The 21000-nt window shown below is 50.0% G+C and overlaps 1 protein-coding gene across 5 annotated transcripts; it reads right to left on the reverse strand.

Annotated features, from left to right (window-relative positions):
* Positions 1 to 2694: 2694 nt before the first annotated feature.
* CITED1 (Cbp/p300 interacting transactivator with Glu/Asp rich carboxy-terminal domain 1) lies at positions 2695 to 8168 on the reverse strand. Of its 5 annotated transcripts, XM_020871678.2 has the most exons (4): positions 7800 to 7861; positions 7437 to 7455; positions 3872 to 3996; positions 2695 to 3300 (listed from the first exon to the last, which is right to left on the reverse strand). In XM_020871678.2, the coding sequence occupies exons 3-4, from the start codon at positions 3929 to 3931 to the stop codon at positions 2773 to 2775; spliced, it is 588 nt and encodes a 195-aa protein (XP_020727337.2). In that variant the 5' UTR covers positions 3932 to 3996; positions 7437 to 7455; positions 7800 to 7861; the 3' UTR covers positions 2695 to 2772. The 5 variants fall into 5 exon arrangements, with proteins under 5 accessions (XP_020727337.2, XP_020727335.2, XP_020727336.2 ...); XM_020871676.2 differs by lacking the exons at positions 7437 to 7455; positions 7800 to 7861 and adding an exon at positions 7972 to 8168; XM_020871677.2 differs by having other exon boundaries at positions 7437 to 7898.
* Positions 8169 to 21000: the final 12832 nt, after the last annotated feature.

Here is a 21000-nt window from a genome sequence, read left to right on the forward strand (position 1 = left end):
CTGATGCTGGGAAAGATTGAAGGTGGGAGGAGAAGGGGACAACAGAGGATGAGATGGTTGGATGGCATCACCAACTCAATGGACATGAGTTTGAGTAAGCTCTGGGAGTTGGTGATGGACAGGGAAGCCTGGCGTGCTGCAGTCCATGGGGTTGCAAAGAGTCGGACATGACTGAGCAACTGAACTGAACTGAACTAATTGTTCCTTGTGCCTGGAGGCCATGCCCTCCCCTTACTCCCCTACCAGAATTGATGCCTTATGGAAATACAGTTCACCCTTTGAGGCCATGCCCGCCTCTGCCACTGGACTGTGAGTTCATTGAGAATAGGAACAGAATCGCCCTTATTTGTCCCCAGGGAGCAGCTCATCTCCTGGACTCTAGGAGGCACTCTTGCTTACACATCCCCATCTGCTCCCAGGCTACAAGCTCCTTGTGGGTAGGCAATATTGCTTTACCTGTGTGCATCTGGGAGCTCGTTTTCTAGCCCCCAGGGCATGGCCCAGGGTGAGACCTGGTGTTGGCTCTGGAATCTCCTGGAGAGAGAGATGAATGTGCCTGGTCTTGTTGTGAGAGGCCTCAACAAGAAATGGCAGGGCAGCGGCAGAGTCTTCCCTGCCCTCCCCCGACTGTACTCTTTGATGTCCCCTCCCCCACCCCCATGGACAGAGGAGCCTGGTGGGATATGGTCGATAGGGTTGCAAAGAATTGGACATGATTGAAGCTACTTAGTGCACACACACACACATTCCATCATGCCCCTTCTCCAGCAATAAACAATTACCACCCCACACCCTCATCCTGCCCCCTACCCTGACTCCTAGGACCCCATGTTTCCCTGTTCACAGCCTTAAATGAATCCAGCCATCTACCTTCAGCGGGATCATTCTAAAAATCAAAGTTGGTTAAGTCTTTGCTTTCTTACAAATTTCCAGAGAGACTCAACAAACCACAGGGATGGTGGTACCAAGGGGAAAGTTACACTCCCAGCTTGGCCTAGAAGGTCCTTTGAGCCCTGCCTGCTCACACACCTGCTCTGGCCCTGTGACCCTGCTTGCTGGACTCTTGTTTTGTAGCATGTGCAGCCCCTTTCATAAACATGCACTTACATAACAGCTTTTCCCCTCACTCATTTTTTTCCTTGGTTGACTCTGGCCTTGTTTTTAAACCCAAGTTTTTCTGTGGGTAAAGTCTCTGTGTAAAGACATAGAGCAAGGCCATCGAGGATACACCACAAACAGATAAGCAGTTGCTACCTCTGTGGAGGGCAAGAGGCAAACAGGATTGAGGGAGAGAGCTGGTCAAAGGGTATTTTGGCCTTATCTATAGAGTTTCTACTTTTCACAAAGAGATTGGATCATGTATTTATTACTTGTGAGATATAAAAACAAACAAATGAACTAGTTCAATACTAGGAAGCCTTCCCCAGACTTCCCAGGCAGATGAAGCTGTTTCCTGTTCTGGGATCGAATAGGGCGCTCCCCTGTGTTATAGGAAATACTGCTTTATGTAATTTCTTGATGCCTTTCTTCAGCTAGATGGGGGACCCCTTCAAAGGTACTAACTTTAACTTATGCTCCTAGTACTTAGTAGAGTGCCTGACCCAGAGCAGATGCTCAGGGAATGCTGAATCCAATGCCTTGCTTCTCTTGGTGGGCTCCTTCAAAAGCACTTGCTAAGGGATGGGCCCCATGCTAGTCCTAAAAAGTTGATTAATTTTCACAATGTCCATGGAAGAATGTCTCCGGGAGGCTGAAATGTGAGTAGAGGAGTCTCTAGACTCTTGTATTGTGTCAATATGAGGACAGGGCTGGATTGCACACCAGCGCCACAGCCCGCCCTCCCCTCCCCCGCAGCTCAAGGCTGGGATCCAGTTCAATGCTCCAGTTTTGTCACTTAGAATTCTTCTAAAGCCACTGCCTCCTCAGCAGTTAACCTAAGGGCAACAGATATATCCTCAAAGGTTGACCTTATTGAGCCCAGCCCTGATCTGTGTCTCTAAGATGGTGAAGCCAGCCCACAGTAACAAGCTGTCCCCATACAGTGTGGGGCCAGGGAGGCGAGAATTAGGGGACATTTAGACCTGCTCAGAGTGTCCCAGGCATGGAAGAGGGAGTTGTGCAACTGTCTGAGGGACTTCAAGTCATCTAGAATCTCAGTTTAATGGTCTGTAGCTTTTGCAACTTTCAACAGAAATCTGAGCTCCCAGGTCATATGCTCCTTCTTGGGTCATACCTACTGCCTTGGGCAAAAAGGCAAAGGAGTGACCTTAATGCATCAACTGGATGGGGGTTAGAGAGTGAGTGGGGGTGGCTCTTGAGTTGGTGAAGCATGTGCCATGTGACTAGGGCAAACTTTTAGACTTGGATGTACAAGGTGAGGAGGCTGTAGAAGGGTCTGGGTCAGTCTTTTTTCCAAGAATGCTCCCAACCAGCCCCTGTCATCAACCTTGAATAGGACAGTGTTCCTGTGGTCTTAGGGCACTAAGACTAGGTACTTGGGCTCCTGAAGTAGGAATTCAGTGAGTAGCATCCCCCACCACACCCCCAGCCTCCCAGTCTTTCCCTTTCCTCCCATCCACCCACCCTCCCAAATATCCACTGACAACCTCATCGTGGGTCTCATAATTGTTAAAAGAACATTGGACCATGCCACACCCATTTAGACCTCAATGAAGAACACCTCCAGTAGGCCCGTCTCTTTGTAAGTAACTTTTATTTTTATTTACAACAGAATTGGTGGCTTTATTCCTCCATCTTTAGGAACAATTGGCATCAGCTGCCAGATGGAAAGTCTGCCGTGAAGTCAAACTCATTCTGCCCCAGCCACAGCTCCGGAAGCTCATTGGCCCGGTCCAGTCCCAGTTCCACCACCAGTGACATCAGCACCTCTTCATCCACAGGGTCTGAATCGATGATGGCAGGGCTCTGGGCACCAGCAGAAGGAGAGAGTGATCCCGCCCCTCCCGCCTGAGCCCCGAAGCCCCAGTTTGGCAGGGGCTCTGCCTCTCCAGGTTGGCCCGGAGTGGCAGCGGCCATCCCATGGTACTGGCTATTTAGTTTCTGCAGCTGCATACTGGCCAGCAGGTGAGGGGCGGGGTGCAGGTTGAAGGGTGGGGGTTTAGTGGGAGGGGTGGCAGTAGGAGAACTTATTGGAGATGGAGATCCCGAGGAACTAGTGGGAGCCCCACTGGCCTTGGTTCCATTCGAGGCTACCCCAGGGTAGTGCAGGATGGCCACCGCTTTGCGATCTTTCACCCCCAGGTTAGAGTAGGCCAGAGAGTTCACCTCTGGGTTGGCATTCTAGAAGACAGAGAAAGGCACAGCATAGTACCCCTGCTCTACATTTTGTTCCTCACCATTCATCAGGCCTCAAAAGTGTTTCATCGGGGGCTAGTGGTGGGGAGGTAGCAAGCAGGCCTCCTAGAAAGGTAGGCTCCTTTCCTAGTTCAAGTTGGGCTCAAGTATTCTTTTGCCACTGTGGCTCCAAGCACTGTGTTCAGGTCTAAGTCTTCATGCTGGACACCCACCATCCTAAAGGAGTTCACTGCTTTCATCTTCTTCTCTCGACTCTACCTTCAGCTCACCATTCTACAAAAGGGGTCTCATTTCTCCCTTCTTCTCAGTCTGGCTTTAATCCATTGAGACAATGGAGTGATTCTGCTTCTCTCTCTGCCATCTTTCAATACCCCTAGTGGGTTCCAAGTGACCATATTTTGGAAGAAGCCATTTTCATTCTCCCCCGAGAAAGCTCTGCTGTCTCCAGTCTACTAAAGGACACCAGACACCACAGCCAGGAGGGCCTACCACATGGCCCCAGACCACATCATCTTTCCCACTCCAGTGCCTCCATCTGTAAAATGGCAAAAGTTACCTCCTTCACAGGTGAGGTGCCACCCTTGACATCAAGTGCAGGCCTCGACATAGTTGGCATTTCAGAGTCTTGGCAGAAGTTGGATAAATTGGTGGGAGGTGATGCTGCCAACTGGAGCTGTTGTGCTGTATGTGAAGGAGAAGTGGTAATAAGGGCAAAGGCTTTATTGACCAAGAAAGTACTAGCAAAGCCTGAAGCTGGGCCATTCCACACAGCTACAAGGCAAGGATGGTGATGGGTTAGAGCTAAGACCAGAAACTACCTGAGCAGAGGATCTCTGCTGGAACTTTTGCCTGAGGTGGGAAAGGTGCTTGATTTGGCCAGGTGCTGCCCGGATAGCCAGTTACCCACATCGCCAAGAGAGGACACACTTTACTGTTTCTCATGCAAGTGATGTCAGTGCCACCAGTGCAGGGGGCACTCTTTCTGATTCCAAGGACAACAATGTCCCTGAGTATGTAGCACACTGTCTCAACTGGCCACTGGCACTCAGGCCAGAGAGCTGTGATCTCCGTTGAAAGAGAGAGAGAGGGAGAAAGTGGGAAGAAGTCAGGGTGAGGACGACTAAAAAGCTGGCAGCTACCACCCAGAGAAAGAATAGGTCCCCAAAGCAAATATCATGAGGTCCAAAGTTCTGCCTTAGGCATGGTTTTGTGTGAGAGAACCGGGCTGATCACGGTAGTCTGGGGGTTCTGAAGCAGCCAGAGAGCAGCTAAGGATGTCTCAAGTTCCTCCACACTGCAAGTCCCCTCCAAGACAGCCCTGGTGGCACTTGGCTTTCCCAGGACACTTGCTCTGAGCCCAGCCACACTCATTTGTAGTGGCAGGTGGATATAATTCTTCCCACAGGGAAACTGAAGCACAGAGGTTCCATGGATTTCCTTTCAGGTGGCAGTGGCTCTGGGAGTAGGATCTAGCACTCCTGTGCCCACATGCCTCATGTGACCACTGGCCAAGATATCATACCTAGAATGATTCAAATGGCTTCTGAGGAAATTATCCCCTAGGTCAAATGCCAAAGGAATAAGATAAGGGGATGATAAAGGGAAAAGAATCTCCCCAAACCAGAAAATATTTAAAAAAAAATCTAAAAACTCTTGTTATTTTCCAAGAAGCTTTTTTAAAAAAGCCCCATATATTCTAGCCTTCATGATGAATTAGAGATGTAAAATTTTACATTTATAAATACCTCTTGGCCCAAAGAATCTTCAGGATCTTAAAGAGTCTCTAATCTTTCCAACAAGGCTAGAGTTCTCTGTGACACTTCCCTCCCCTTGGTGGTCATTAAGAATCTGCTCAGACACTTCTAGAAAGTGGCCACTTACTACCTCTCTCATCTTTGTACCACTTACTGGTAGGGGAGGGAGGCAAGAAAAATAGAAAAAGGAAGAAGGGGGAGAAACATGAGAAAACAATCAGTTGCTGGGCCCATCACCACTGCTTGGTTGGAGCCCTGTTTCTTCTGTGAGGCAACCCGAAAATATTTCAAGCCAGTGACCACAAGACAAGGAATCTAATTCATGTCGTCTTCAAGAGCCCTGCACCTTCAGTATCAAGCAATTTTCATGTCCTAAGAAAAATGTCTGGGTCGGGGGTGGCTGTCCGTCTTTTCTTGTTTCTATCCAGCTTTTCTTCTTTCTTTATGCTACCCGTTACCTGAACCATACATAAGAGGGAAAAAAAAAAAAAAAACAACCACAGCAGCAAAAACAAAAGGAAACAGAAAGGGGGGTGGGGGGATAAAGAAGAAAAACTGAGAGAGAATGAGAAAAAAAAAGTACGTTCCTGGGGAAGACCATTTTACCACGTCTCCCCCTTCAGGCTGTTGCACTCCCTTAGGCAGGACGCTGTTTCCATTCAGATCTATCGCCTCTCATCGCCACCTTCCCCTCCACCAGCCCTGACCCTCGAGACCTGGGTCTATGCTCGGTAGGTGCTCAGTAAGTATTGTTGAATCCGTTTGAAGAGGCAACCGCATTTCGATCGGAATCCTTACCCTTGCTTCCCCGGCTTTCGATCTCCCCTCAGCCACCCAGCCCATTCGAAGACAAAACTTGGCAGTGAGGAAACGTCCCAGCTCACTCTCCAAGCCGCGAGCTGACCACTGCGAAACGGCTGCGAGAGGCGGCTGGGCAACCCAGAGCAACAAGTGCCTCCTCGCCCGCCGGTGCCTCGCTGGCCCCGGCCACCAGTTCCCGGTCCCGCCGCCCGCTCTTCGTCACAGAGTTTCCCGTGGGCCAGAAGCCCCCTCCCGCCTAGATGGGGATGGGAAAGGGAGAGGAAGAAGAGATAGGGCGAGAGGCAGGTAGAGGGGGCCGCGCCTTTGACCTGTTGGGGGACCAAAAGTTAAAATGGCACCAACCGGATGGCTCCATCTCGATTGCTGTTTTCTCACTCAGGAGAAATTTAAAAATCCAAACTACTGCGACTTGATTTGGATGCGATCTAACCAGGCTAGTCAATTTCACCACCTGAAAACTAAAGGCCCGTTGTTTGCGGACAGCTTGGCCGCCCTCCTCGCCACATCCCAGGTGGAGCCGCGGGAGCTGAGGGCGGCCGGGAGCATCCCTGCACTGTGGGGCGCGAGCACCCGGGCCACCAGGGCCCCGAGCGTCAGTTCCCGCGAGTGCCGTATCAGGAACGGATAGTGGAGACGGGATGCACAGGCGGGGTCTCGGCCTCGGTGGCGAGTTTGGGGCCCCGCAGTGCTGCCGCGCGCGGGGATGCACTCCGGCGGTGCGGGCTGCCGCCGCTCCCGCGCCTCCCCAACACAGGAGCGCCGGCTGAGCACCCGACGCGGCCGCGGGCTGAGCCTACCCCCGAGCCAAGTCGCCTGTGGTCAGTGCTATCACGCAGCTACGAGAAGAGTGAGAGAGGTTCGGTAACTTGCCCAAGGTCACAGCGCTAGAAAGTGGCGAGCCGGGATTCGCAGCCAGATCTGTCTTCCTCCAAGTCCTGAGCTCGCTGAGGCTGGGACTCCGTAAGCGGCCCAGCCCAGCCACTGGCATTTATAGGCAGAGGGGTGTGTGCGTGTGGGGGCGTGTGCGTGTGGAGGCGTGTGAGTGTGGGGGCGTGAGTGTGGGGGAGAGCATAGGTCGACTGGGCAGAAAAGGCAAGTTGCCCGAATTTGCTAACTTCCATCCCCCAATTCCGCTGAACTCGGCCCGAAAAGCCCCTCTCGCCTTCAGCCCTGAAGGAAACCTGAGCTCTGTGCAGCCCTAGAGCCGGAGCGTCCAGATGCGGTCCGGGCGATTAGCAAAGTCGGTGGAAGCCAAGCTGGAGAAAGCGCGGGCGCGGGGAGAAAAGGTGCTGCTGTCTCCCGGGGAGAAGCGGGCGCTCGGCCCGGCTGGCCGGCAGACGGGCGCGCTGGCGAGCGAACCGGCACGCTGGCTGGAGGGCGGGCGGGTGGCGGCCCCTCCGCTCCCAGCAGAGCAGCTTCCAAACAGAAAATAAGTCCCCCAGAGCCCCACTGCCAGCCCGGCCCCCGCTCGCTCCCCTCGCCCCCTCAGCTGGAGTCCCCGGCCCCGCCGCCCAGCCCAGCGCCCTGCCGGGCGGCCCGGCTTACCTCCGCGAAGCCGCCTGCCCTGGAGAGAGGGAAGCGCGGAGCCCGGTGAGCCGCGGGCGCAGCGGCGGAGCCCCCGGCCCCTAGCTCGCACGCAGCCACCACAGCCGCGAGCCGGTCGCGCTCAGTGCCACCCGACCCCGGGGCGCCTGGGAAAAGCCCGCACCGCCGCGCCGCGCCGCGCCGCGCCGCCGCCGCACCGCACCGTGCCGCGCCAAGCAGCCCAGCCAGCGCCCGTGCCCGCCCGCCTGCCCGCCCGCAGCTTCGGCGCCTGACTCCGGGGCGGTGGCGGCCACCGCGCTCCCTTCCCGGCGCGAGGGAACCGGCTCTCAAGCCCCCATTGCTGCCCGGAGAGCCCTGACGCACACGCACAAGGCAGCAGGCTGGCCTCGGCTAGGAATCCCAGGAAGGACAGACCCTTTCCCCCCCTTTTCTCTCTCCCCCCAATTTCCACGTCTTTATAACCGGCTCAGGGCATTATTAGCACATGTCCTGGCTCGTGGGCGAGTTGGTGGCAAAATCTGAACTGGATACTCACCCAAGGGCCAGAGCGGGTGCTGCGCCTTCTTCAGCCCTTTTATCCCCCTCGCCAGAAACTATCCCTCGCCGGCTGTCTGTGGGCGGACAGCCGGGCGGAGCGAGCCTCCTCTCGGCAGCTCAGCGGTGCCCCTTCTGCAGCTTTGCCGCTGGGACCATTTTATAGCGGCGGCTGGCGTGTGTGGCCCTTTAAAGGCGCTCGAGCTGGTGCAGTCACAGCGGATCGTGTGAAAGCGAAGGGCCGGCTGGGGAACGGAGTCCGAGCGGCCCCGTGGGTCCGCCGGCGCCGGGGACCGGTCACGGCTCCCGGGGTGCAGCTGGCGGGCCCAGGCGTGGTCGCCCCGAGCCCCGAGCCCCCGGCCGACGCCTGCGTTTCTAAAGCAGGAAGGGGCCCGGGCCCCGGGCACAATCTCTCCCCACCGCCCTGCATGGACTTGCCCAATAAATTCCACTTAGTAATTTCGCTGAGGCGAGGGAGAGCTGTTAGTATCTGTTTTCTGACCTATATCTAGAGGGTGGTCAGAGCGGGCTTCAGGGGGTTTGAAAGGAGAGTTATGGGCTCAGGAAATGACCCGGGGGAAGGGGACACACACGGGACGGGGCCCAAGGGGCACAATTTGGGTTTTGTGCAGGGCTTTCTAGGAGCCTGTCTGCCTGCTTTGGGCTGCACCATCTCCCTGGTTGAAGGGCTGAGGCTGAGGGGTCCCTTTCCCCTTAAAGTCGCCAGATTCCAGACAGGGCTTCATGGAAGCTGGCCGGCAGCAGTGATTTATTTTCCTCGAAGATCTGAGCTGGGATCAGTTTCAAGGGATTCTCTCCTGTAGGCTGAAGGAGGCTGGCAGGTTGCTTCGTGGTGATGGGTCAAGGATTGTGGGGCCAGGTACAGCTCACAAGGCACAGCCAAAAGGCCCAGAACAGATAGATCACAAAGTAGGAAGAGCTTGCCTGGGGGCTAGCAGGGATTCCTCTTGCCTTCCCAGTATGCCAGGTTACTTTATGATCATTATATAATCATTCCCAAGTAAAAAGAACAACATTTTCTATTAGGAGCACATTTTTCTTGGGTTGGGATGTTATCTTACAAATCTTTTCGTTTAAGAGGTTCCAGTCTTCTCCTTCATTTTAGTTCGTGCTTCTCTTGCCTCTTACAGGAAGGCTACCAGGATTATTACCCTTCTAACCGAACCCCCCCACACCCCCAGCTTTTTTGGCCCCTTTCAGCAACAACTACTCCATTTACAGTGTTTATAAAACATGCTCCTTTTTAAAAGTCCTGATGTTAAGAAAAAAGGGGGGAGGGAATGTCATGAAGTCGTTTTCACTGTGTGTGTGTTCTGTCTTCTTAATTGGATTTGAAGACCTAAAGGTCTTTTCCTTTCCTTTTCTTTCTTATTCTTTTTTTCTTTAGTACCCCAAAGTACCCTGCATTTGCTCTTTGAACAAAGTTCTGTTTGTTGATGGACTGACCGGCTTACTGACGTAAAGATGGGGAGCAAACAGAGGGACAGATCAAGGCCCTTCTTTGGCGCCTGGAGGAAGCTGGGGCGAGTGCTCTGGACGCCAGGTAAACTCATTCCCTAGCCCCCAAAGCTACCTTGCCTGTCTCCCTTCCCCTCACCCTGAGTCAACTCAAACCCCAGTAACAACCGCATCCCACACACCATCTTCTCGCTTTCTCGCGTTGCACGAAGATCTTAGGTCGCGCCCAGCTTCCTTCTGATAAAAGGCGGCATCTGTCGGGACCCTAAAACCCTATGAAGTTTGCTTGTGAAATACACCCTCAAGCTATCTTGGTATTTGCCTGACGTAAGTGGCCCCGGGCTTTTGAATTGTGTTTTGCTAATTTGGACCTCTGACCTACCCTTCACCTCAGTTCCTGCTCGGGAGCGAGTCTGGAAACCGCGGCAGTGTCTCCGCGGCAGGCTCCGGATCCGGGAGGTTCTGGATCCGCCCTCCATCTATTGGATGGCTCCCAGGTCAATTGTTAGAAAGAGGCATATGTTCATCTCGGCTTCTGGAGTGTCTCCGGAGCAGTTGCTCAACAGCCAGCCCCCTCCCCCATCCGGACCATTGAAGGGCAGAAAAAGGAGCGCCCTCCGCCACTTTTCTCTATGCCCACATGCCAGAAAGGGTCTCCCCACTGGTGACTTCCTATCATCTCCGCTGTCTACCTCCTGGGGAGCAGGATAGAGAAGGGTTTCGAGCACTCAGCTTTGGAGCACAAAAGCCACCCCTTTCCTTTGGGGGGGTAGATGGAAGGGGAGGTTAGTTGCAGAGGCCGGGAGAGAGCAAAGGAGACATTTGCATTTCTCTGCAAATATGCCCTGGATCACTGACTTCCCAGTCGTCTACAGCCGAGCTCAGAGCTCTCCGCTGAACTCTTATCTTCAACTTGGCAACTAGACTGCGAGCTCGCATGCGGAGGAGAGGACAGGGATAATCACCCAGCAAGAACTTTCTGTGCGCCAGCATCGGACCTGGCCTGTTCCCATCCATTATCTCATTTAATTCCCACGCCCTGTGAGGTAGGGTTTACCAAAGGTGAGAAGGAGTCCCAGAGATTTGCCCAAGTTCACACAGCTAGGAGGCCAGGCATTTGAATCCAGGTTAAGCTAACTGCAGAATCCTCACCTTCACCCTTGCACCTTGCTGTTTGGCAAGGTAAAGGGACATCTAAAATGTGGTCAAGAGTACAGGTTCAGGGGCCAGTCCACCTGGGTTTAAATCCCTGCTCTGCTATTTAGTAACTCTGTAATGAAGCCCAATAGCTTCATTCTTTTTTTTTTAATTTTTAATTTTTTTAATTTTTCCATTTATTTTTATTAGTTGGAGGCTAATTACTTTACAAGCTTCATTCTTTAGGCCTCAGTTTTCCTCATCTGTTAAATGGGGATTATAATGGTAGCAACTATGACGGCTCAGAGAAGGCAATGGCACCCCACTCCAGTACTCTTGCCTGGAAAATCCCATGGATGGAGGAGCCTGGTAGGCTGCAGTCCATGGGGTCATGAAGAGTCAGACACGACTGAGCAACTTCACTTTCACTTTTCACTTTCATGCATTGGAGAAGGAAATGGCAACCCACTCCAGTGTTCTTGCCTGGAGAATCTCAGGGACGGGGGAGCCTGGTGGGCTGCCGTCTATGGGGTTGCACAGTCGGAGACGACTGAAGTGACTTAGCAGCAGCAGCAGCAGCATGAGGGCTTGTTGCAAGGATCAATGGAAAAGCTTAAGTTGATGCCTGCTATGTAGTAAGTTGTCCACAAATGCTGTACCTTCTGATTCTTTTCCTTTTGCCTCCTTGTCCTGCCACAGCTTACATACTTCAGGTCTCCTAGTCCTGCCTCAGTTTACATACTTCAGGTCCAATAATACTTGATGACTGATTAATTTAAAAACCAGGCTGTGAGGGGATGAAGGAGGTCTATGAACACAGGCAAGGAAGAAGAGGAAAATGCAGATTTGTCTTCAGAATCCCATTTTCCAGAACCAAGGGCTATCTGAGCCTTATGACAGGAGTAAATTGAGGACCAATAAAAGATGATGACTTTTTACAGGACAGTCTGTATGCATAGAGTGGTCTCTAGGAACATATATTCAATAAGTGTGTAGAAAAGTTAAAAAGCACATGTTACCATGTAGCTTGCACGATCTCAGTTCCCTGACCAGGGATGGAACCTGGGCCACAGCAGTGAAAGCCTGGAATCCTAACCACTAGGCAACCAGGGAACTCCCCAGAAAGCAAAAGTCTGTGTTCAAGAATGTTTTGAGCAGAATTGTTTGTAATAATGAAAAATGGAAAGCAATTTAAATGTCCATGGTGAGAAAGCATCCTTCAGTACCTTAACACTAAAAAAAAAAAAAATCCTGATTTCAAAAACTTTTATTCATGGGAAAATGTTCACAAAAATATTAAATAAAAAAACACTGGGTACAAAGTTGCATAAATATGATGCCAAGTTGCAAAGGGCATGAAGAGCAGAAAATTAAATACTCACTATGTTTCCAACCATGTATAAATATGGGCAATGAAGCAATGGTCAGAAAAACAAACCAACAGTGTCAGTGGGGTGGTAGGATTCTGAGGTATTTTCCCCCCTCTTTTCTCTGTTCTGCAATATGTTTATATTATTCTTATAATTAAATATAAGTTTATAGTTAATGGACTGCATAAGCAGTGTGCTTCTACTATTATTAAAATTATTTGTGTGTAGAAAAAATATTGGAAGAAAATATACCAAAATGAGTACTTCCCTGGAGGTCCAGTGGTTAAGATTCTGTGCTTCCAATGCAGGGAGACATAGGTTTGATCCCTGGTCTGGGAACTAAGATCCCACACACTACAGGGCAAGGCCCCCCAAAAAGTATCTAAAGGAAAAAAAAACTAGAAACAAAAACAAAATACCAAATTGTTAGCAGTGATTATAATTGAGTGGTGGGATTATGCATGATATTTTTAAAATTTTTTCTGCCATAAGATTATATTATTTTCTCCCATAACTTGAAAATCTTCATAATTTTAAAAGTGCATAATCAGTGCAATCTCACTGGTGTTAAAAGTATGGCTGTAAATTGAAAAAAATGGGAAGGAAATATATTAAAATATTAAGGTTTTATATTAAGTGGTAAAGGATTGTGGGTAATTTCTCCTTTTTTCTTGAGTTTTCTGTAATGTGATTTTATTGCTTTTATAATTAAAATTAAATAAATATGTACAAATGGCATAGGATCCTATTTTTGTTAAAAATGTATACATATGTGTGTGTGTGTATATGTGCAGGTGCATTAAGTAATAATAAAATACTCCAAAATGTGGTTGTCTCTGGGTGGTGGGATTATGGGTGATTTATGTTTTCTCTCTCTTTCTTTAAAAACTATACTATATTGAAGTATAGTTAATTTACAGTGTGTTGGTTTCAGGCACACTGTTTTCTCTTTTATACACAATTTCATGATCCAATTTTTTTACATCTCTCATGTATTATGTTTTAATTGTTAAAACTGTAAAAGAGAATTCAATACTGAAGTATTTTGGGGAAGAAAGAGCATGTCTGAGATTTGCTTTAAAATATTCCAGTGGGGATGGGAGAAAAGTAGGTGAGGATATAGAAAAAATAAGATAATTGTTGAAGAGGATACATGGGCCTTCATTATAATGTTTACTTGTGATTATATTTGAAAAGTTCCACAAATACTGTTTAAAAAACATTCTAATATCCATTATTTTTTTAAATCTTATGACAACCCTATGGGGTTAATTATCTCCATTTTGTAGAAAACTGAGATTTAAAGAGTTGAAGTCACTTGCCCTACATGTCACACAACTTGAAAGTGAGAGAGTGGTCTTGACTTGGGGCTCCTTACTCCAAGCCCAGGGCTCCCCACCACATCTCAGTTGCTGCTGCTGCTTTTTTTTTTTTGGCTGCACTGGATCTTTGTTGCTGCTCGTGGGCTTTCTCTAGTTGTGGAGAGCAGGGGCTACTCTCTAGTTGTGGTGTGAGGGCTTCTCATCGTGGTGGCTTCTCTTGCTGTGGAGCATGGGCACTAGGGTGTGGGTTTCAGTAGTTGCAGAGTGTGGGTTCAGTGTGGTGCACCAGCTTAGTTGCTCTGTGGCACGTGGAATCTTCCTGGATCAGGGATTGAACCTGTGTCCCCTGCATTGGCAGGTGGATTTTTAACCACTGGACCACCAGGGAAGTCCTGCTTCTTTTTATTAATTAAAAATAATTAACATTTCATCTGGTGATAAATGTCATAATTGTTCCCTACACAGAATTTGGACATAACAGAAAAGCACCACGAGGAAAACAGCATAACCTACCGGCATCATAGTTAACCCTTTGATGTCCAGTTATGCAGACTTTATCCTGACTGCCTCTTACTCCAGAGGTAATGGGTGGAGCAAACGTAGTACAAGCATTAAGAGTGCTGTTATTCCTAATGGGCTAGTGAGTGAAGCTGCAGCTGTCTGGGGATCCATTTATGTGTGGAGGGCTCAAGAGATGGTGACTACTAGCCACCTCTTCCCATTCTTCCCTGTTGCCCCCTCCAGATACTGCAATTGGACCACAGTTCTTCCTTATATTCTTCCTTCTACTGAAAGATCTCAAGAACTGCAAGTCCAATTGGGGAAAGTTGGGGTGGCCCTTCTTCCCTTACTTCATCTAGAGACCCTGCCCAGAAGCCCCCTTTGGGCTCCTGTGAGTCTGCAACCACATCAAGTATGATTGTGCCTCCATTTCCCCATCTGGAAGATGCTAGTGAGAATAGCAGACTGGTTGGCCTCTGCCAGGGAGTGATGAGCTAATGTCTGTAGTGCTTTCCAGCCCCTCGGAGCAAGGTGCTGGAGCCTCCCTAGCGCCTTGCCTGCTGCTGCCAGCCTGAGTGAGCGCCTGGGCCTGGCTGCCCTGTGCTGAGGGAGCGGCTGCATTCCTCTGCCCCAGGCCAGTGGGCTTGGACTGGCACTCACTTCTGCTCCTGTGTTAAAAAAAAAAAAAAGGTCGGGGGAGGATTTAAAAGAAGAGAGGATGAATAAGAAGAGCAGAATAAGGGAACAAGATTAGTTCTGGGGAAAAGGCCTTGAGAAACAGAACACTGAGAACAGAGCAGAGAGATAACAGGGCATCTTTGGGCACACGCCTATCAGCTTCGCAAAGACTGTAGCCTTGGTTTCCTGTTTACACAAGTGGATGGGGGAGCTTTGGAAAGGGCCAACAAATGAGGCCAGTTGAATTGATTCCCTACTTGATTTCCTGTTATTTATGGGAAATAAATGGGAAAACTGCAAATATATGTGTGGTAAAGAATCTGTCTGCAATGTAGAAGACCCTGGTTCGATTTCTGGGTAGGGAATATCCCCTGGAGGAGGGCATGACAACCCACTCCAGTATTCTTGCCTGGAGAATCCCCGTGGATAGAGAAGCCAAAACTAAGCAAGAAAGCACAGCACAAGAAATATATACAAACAGCTTCGGCCACCCAGCCTCACATCCTTCATGGCTCTGCCCACTCCAGGCTTTGGAGATGTCATTCCAATACATGCCCCTTTGCTCTACTTCCTCCTGGGATTTAACTTTCTAGGAAGGCAGCACTATCATCCCCATATCAGAGAGAAGGGCATTGAAGTCCACAGAGGTGAAATAATAGGCCCAGATTGCAAAGCTAGTAAGTGGCAGAGCAGGGATGTACAGCCTGGTGGGACTCACTCCTCAAGTCAAACTCTCCTACTAGGCTCCCTGCTCCTCTGTTATCTGTGTCTACGCCCTTCTTGCTGCTAGAACATATGCTCGGCCTCACCCATTGCAGTCAGTGGTCAGTGTGTGTGTCACTAGAAACTAATCGTGGCCCAGGTTGAGGAAGAGACCCTTGGTGGGGAGTCCAGTTAGGGGTTGTGGCAGGAGTTTCCAGGGATGAGGTTCCAGGTGAGAGATGGCTGCAGCCCGAGGATGGCAAAGAGGACTCTCAAAAATATTACCTAGGGGAAAAGCACAAGGTTCAAAGGGAGGGAACAAAGAAACAGCTGAGCCGGCCAAGCCCTGGGCCGTTAGGGTAACAGCAGTGGAGTTGGAGGCCTTGGGAAGGTGTGAGGCTTTTTGCGGAGGAAGAGAAACTCTGCTTTAAACATGTTTAGTTTAAGCTGTTGGCAGAACATCCAAGTGGAAATAGCTTGCACACAGCCAGGAATATAGGACTGGAAAGAAAGTGTGAGGTTGTGTCATAAAGAGCAATCGGCAGGATGACTTTTGGCCAAACTGTGGGGAACTTTCCTCTTCCCGTCTCCACCAGCATAGAGAGGGGCTTTCTCCTCAGGCAAAGGAGCCGGTGCTTCACTGCAGTGCTCGGTTCCTCTGCCTGTCACTGCCCCTCTAGCCCAGCACAATTGTGGCCACATGCTTCAAATCCCTAAAGGGTGGTATGAGAGGATCTCAGTTTGTAAGTTTTCCCAGGCCATGGAGTGACAGGGGTCTCATCTTACTTTGCTAAATACATTTTGCCAGGTCTTCCCTTGTTTAACTTCAGCTTCTAGGATACAAGTCTTTGGGGTCTTGTATGTTCTCTCTTTTCTGCCACCCACCATTTTTAGGTCAACATGGTGTCTCTCAGCTGACTTCATCCTTCAAAAGATGAGGCCATTTTAGTGGCCTTGCTTCTGGCAGCATCAGGCTGAAACTGCTCCCTTTACCTGAGCCCTGAGGTGATATGGCAGCCTGTCTCCTGTCTATGCTAGGAGCACCTCCCTGCCCTCACCTCTCTTGGGCTATGGGGTCCTGCCCTCTCAGCCTCCCAATATCTGATCACACCTGAGACCTTAAACTTCCACTCCTTGTCCATCATGGACCCCAGTTTTCCTCTAATCAGAGCCCCGCTGGCATGGAGAAGTCTCCCATCTTGGATCAGTAGCCCTGATTGCTTCTGGGGTTGGCTCAGACAATCATGATGGTGTGAATGGGGTTAGGGTGCATTTCACATGTATAGCCTCAGGGATTGGAGATTTCCCTGGATCCCCACAGCCAAAGACGCTTAGCCTTCTGGGGATCAGAAATCAGAGCTGGAGATAGATGGAGGATGTAAGGTAGCTCAGGGAGTCAGGGAGCAGACTCTGCTGCCAGCCATGAAAAGAAGACAACAGGCCCAGTGACCCAAGATCCCTCTGCTGCCTCCATACCAAGACGGTGCCCCTCATACCCAGTCTCTTTGTGCCAATCACAAAAAGGCACTTCCTCTGGGAGGACCTATTAGAAACAGGTGCTGCTCCCTCTGGCTTTTACATAACCCTCATCCCAGGGCACTTGGCTTTGCAGGAGGAACACAAGGTGAATTTTCAGGGTCCTTGTGTGGATAGACCTGCATAAGCATGCTTGGAGGCCCTGCAAAGAAATGACTTTGGATGAGCATATAGCTGAGGTTCCTGCAGTGGCCCAGCACCCCTAAGAACACCACTTCAGGGGAATTTTATCCCTCCTAGCTCTGATGAAAAACATTAATGGTAACGTTTCCTGGACACTTATTAGGTGACACAACCTCACTGTTCTTGCTGCTGCTGCTAAGTCACTTCAGTCGTGTCCGACTCTGCGACCCCATAGATGGCAGCCCACCAGGCTCCCCCATCCCTGGGATTCTCCAGGCAAGAACACTGGAGTGGGCTGCCATTTCCTTCTCCAATGCATGAAAGTGAAAAGTGAAAGTGAAGTCGCTCAGTCGTGTCCAACTCTTCGCGACCCCATGGACTGCAGCCTACCAGGCTCCTCCATCCATGGGATTTTCCAGGCAAGAGTACTGTTCTTAGCATTCCGTATTTATTCTCTCCTAGAATCTCCACAACAAACTGAGGTGCTAGGTGATTACTATTGTAGTCATCTCTATTTTGCTGATAGGAAAATGTAGGCACAGAGTTAGGCAGCTTGCCGACATCTTACATCTTGTTTGTTTTGCACTGAGGATTCAAACCAGACCCTGGAGCCTCGCTGGTAACCAAAGGGCCTCACTGCCTTCTAAGTCATACCTGCTGGGACCTGCCCCTTTTAGGTCCTAAAGGCCTCTCCCACCTGTGAGCAAGATCAGTTGATACCCCTCCCCCAGTGTGAGGTTGTGGCTATTATTATCAATCCCATTTTACAGAAGGAGGCTCAGAGAGGGGAGGCAACCTTACCAAGGTCACACAGCTAGCAAATGAGCATGCCAGAGTTGGAATCCAGTTCTGCCTGCTCCCATCTCCCTTCCTTGCTCTCTAGCTACCCCCTCATGCCTAGGTTTTTGCCTTTCCTCAAAACTCAAGATCTGGTGTGGCCTGGAGAGATGGCCTCATCTGAACCTCACACTGCTACAGAGGAGGAAACTAGCACCACTTTGCTATCTTGTTAGAGTCAGAAGAAAAGAGACAGACTGAGCATAAAGAAATGTACTCAATGGAGAGAGAAGGAGGGAGCAAAAGAGCAAGAGGGTGAGTGCCTGGGAAGAAAACAAGGCAAGGAAAAGAAATCAAACGAGAAAGAGAAAGGCCCAAAGTGGGGTGAAGGCCTAAGTGACCAGCCATCTGGAAGCAGCGGTGAGCTTGGCGGGGGCGTGTGTTTGTGAAGCAGGGGAGCCAGACCAACAGGTGCAAGGGCCCAGCTGCTGCCAGCCAAGAACTGTCCGGGCTCTGTGCCCAACCGGAAAGAAGGCACGTCCCCCGCAGAAGACTTCTCCAGGGGGGTTGGGCTAGGGCAAACTCTCAGCCAGCCTGGTGGGGCTTACCCCCAAAGCCTTCCTTGGGATGAGGAAGCTTCCCACAGCCCCTTTGCGTTTGCTTCAAACTGCTCAGACCTGCCTGCTCTGAGGGGATGGGTAAATGCCAATTCATGCTGCCACCAGCTTGAAACATGGGACGGAAACATGGGGAAGTGGAAATGCCCACCCAGACCTGACTGGTCACCTTTTCAGTCAGCCTGAGGCCTGACTGAGTCTGATGTCCAGAATCCAGGTCTTTGCCATCGGACTGACCTTTGTTCAAGACCTGAGGCTGTCACTTCCTAGCTGCGTGACATTGGACAAATGACTTTAGCTTGTTGAGCCTCAGTTTCCTTCCATGTAAAATGGGAGAAGTAAGAATACCTACCTTATGAGGCTGTGCCAGGGTCGAATGAGATAATGTCTGTGGCTATAAACTCTCAAGTGCTATACACATGTGAGTAATTACTGTTCTCTGACCCCTGTTCCCTGCTGCTTGGGGGATGGAGTCAGCCTTCCAATCTGAGTCCAGTTCCAAGCTTGACTTCACCTCCTTGGCCCTGTTTTCCTCATTGTCACATATGCCTGTGTGGGAAGTCAGGCCTCCTGACCCATCGGGGTGGACTAGGGGCTGGTTGCTGTTCTTATGCAGTGGTTTCTTCAGGCCACAGACATGAACTGAACCCCTGCTCATCCCTGTTTGGGTCATCAAGGCCTCGGAGGGGACCATGGTGCCAATTTGACCCTGAATACCCAATACAGTTGGGGGGATAGAAAAGCAGACTGATCAAACCAAGCGGGAGATAGGAAGAGGTGACATCTGAGGCAAAGGCCAGCATTCACCAGGTGTTGGGGACAGCATATGCAAAGGCATTAATGGGAACTAGGAGACCAGCACAGGATGGGGCTAGTAAGGTCACAGGAGTTGGACTTCAATGCCATGTTAAGAAATTCAGCCTTGATGTGCTCACTGAGGGTGACGTGGGCAGATTATACGTGGAGTCTGGTACAGTTTGTTACTCAGTAAAGTATGTGCATTGCCCCAACCTTCTCCATCCACCCTCCAACCCCACCAGCAGGCAGTTGAGCTGAACCCTAAGTGTACAGGAGAGATCTCAGCTCTTTCTCTTGAATTCAGGCCGACAAGGCACTTGATCCCCTGTTTCCCATTCCATCCACCCCACTCCCTGCCAGCTTCCCAAGCTCGGTAAATGGTGCCTCTAGTCACTACGTTTCTCAGGTCCAAACCTCGTCTTTCCCACCATATGTCCAGTTGATCAGCAGATTCTGTCAGCTCTCTCTAAAATATATCCAGTAGTCAAATCACTTCTGACCACTTCCACAGCCACAACTCTGGTCCAAGTCACTGTCATCTCTCACTAAATTTACTATACTTCAATTAAAAAAAATTTAAAAAAATTTTTTAAATTGAAGTATAGTAAATTTACAGTGCTGTGTTAATTTCAAGTGTACAGCAAAGTGGTTCAGTTATACATATATAGCCACTGTCATCTCTTACCTATATCAGTGCTGCATTTTCCTGACTGGTCTCTTTGCTCCTCCATTCTGTTCTCTACAAAGCAGCCAGAGGGATCCTGTCCTTCTCTGATCAGGAGGCTTCAACAGCTCTCCATCTCCCACAGGGCAAAGATCGAAGTCCTAATAGTACCTGTAGGACCTTGGCCCTTCTGCTTCTCCACATTTTCCCCTCCTTCCCACCCCCCCCCCCCCATTCCCTTTACTTTAGGCACACTGGCCTTGATGTTTTCACAGGTGACAAGGTGGTTTCTGTCTCAGGCGCTTTGCATTTTGCTGTTCCCTCTGATTGGAATACTTTCCAAGAGAGCCACATGGCTTGTCACCTCACTGCATTCAGGTCTTGGCTCAATGTCACCTCTTCATATAGCCTTCTCTGGGCACCCTATCTGAAACAGCAACCCTGTCACTCTCAACTCTTGCCTTGCTTTTTCTCCATAGCACTGATCACCACTTACCATATTATATTTATCTGTCTGTCCAGCTAGAATGCACGCTCTATCAGGGTAGAGATTTCTGTGTTTTGTTCACTTTTGAATCTCTGATGATTAGTATACTACTTGGCACATAGCAGATGTTCAAATATCTGTTGAATGAAGGAATGGCTGAGCCAGGGAGTCTAGCTTCTGGGTGTGGGAGAGAGAAGTTGCAGGAGAATCAGAAGTGACATGGGGCAGAGATTAGCCAAATAGGCTCAGGAGTGGAATATGAAACAGATTCTGCAGAATATTCCTCAAAGGAGAAAAAGATATGAATGAAAGTCAGATGGAGGCTGCTACGTAGGGGAGAGCCCAGTAATTCATGGGCAGAGCGGGTAGGGCTAGAAGGATGGCAGTTGCCCCTCTCTCCCGCCTTCTATGCTGGTAACCCCAGAACCATGCCATGGAGCTGACAGGCACCTTCAGAGGAGGAGGTCCAGTCAGCCGAAAAGCTTCTGGGCAGTAGCCACCGGCCCGGCAGAGAAGCAAGCCAGGGAATACTGGAGAAGACCTTGACAAATGATAGCTGTCCCTGTCCCCTTCTCCCCACCCCTGCCCCCAGTATACAGCTGTGATTTTGGTGGTTTCTCTTCCATTTGTCTACATTCACAGACACACATAAACATTATTTCCACCTCTCAGTTTAATTTTCATTCTTACCCTTATTTTGTCTTTATCTCCATTTCCAACTAATACAAACCCATGCCCTCCTTGCCACTCACAGTGTGGATTCCAGTTGATAGACATTTGAGTCATTTCCACCTTTTGACTATTATGAAGAGTTCTGCTATGAATACTCATGTACAAAT

This window comes from Odocoileus virginianus, unplaced genomic scaffold (genome assembly GCF_023699985.2).
Source record: "Odocoileus virginianus isolate 20LAN1187 ecotype Illinois unplaced genomic scaffold, Ovbor_1.2 Unplaced_Contig_28, whole genome shotgun sequence".
NCBI classification, from domain to species: domain Eukaryota; kingdom Metazoa; phylum Chordata; class Mammalia; order Artiodactyla; family Cervidae; genus Odocoileus; species Odocoileus virginianus.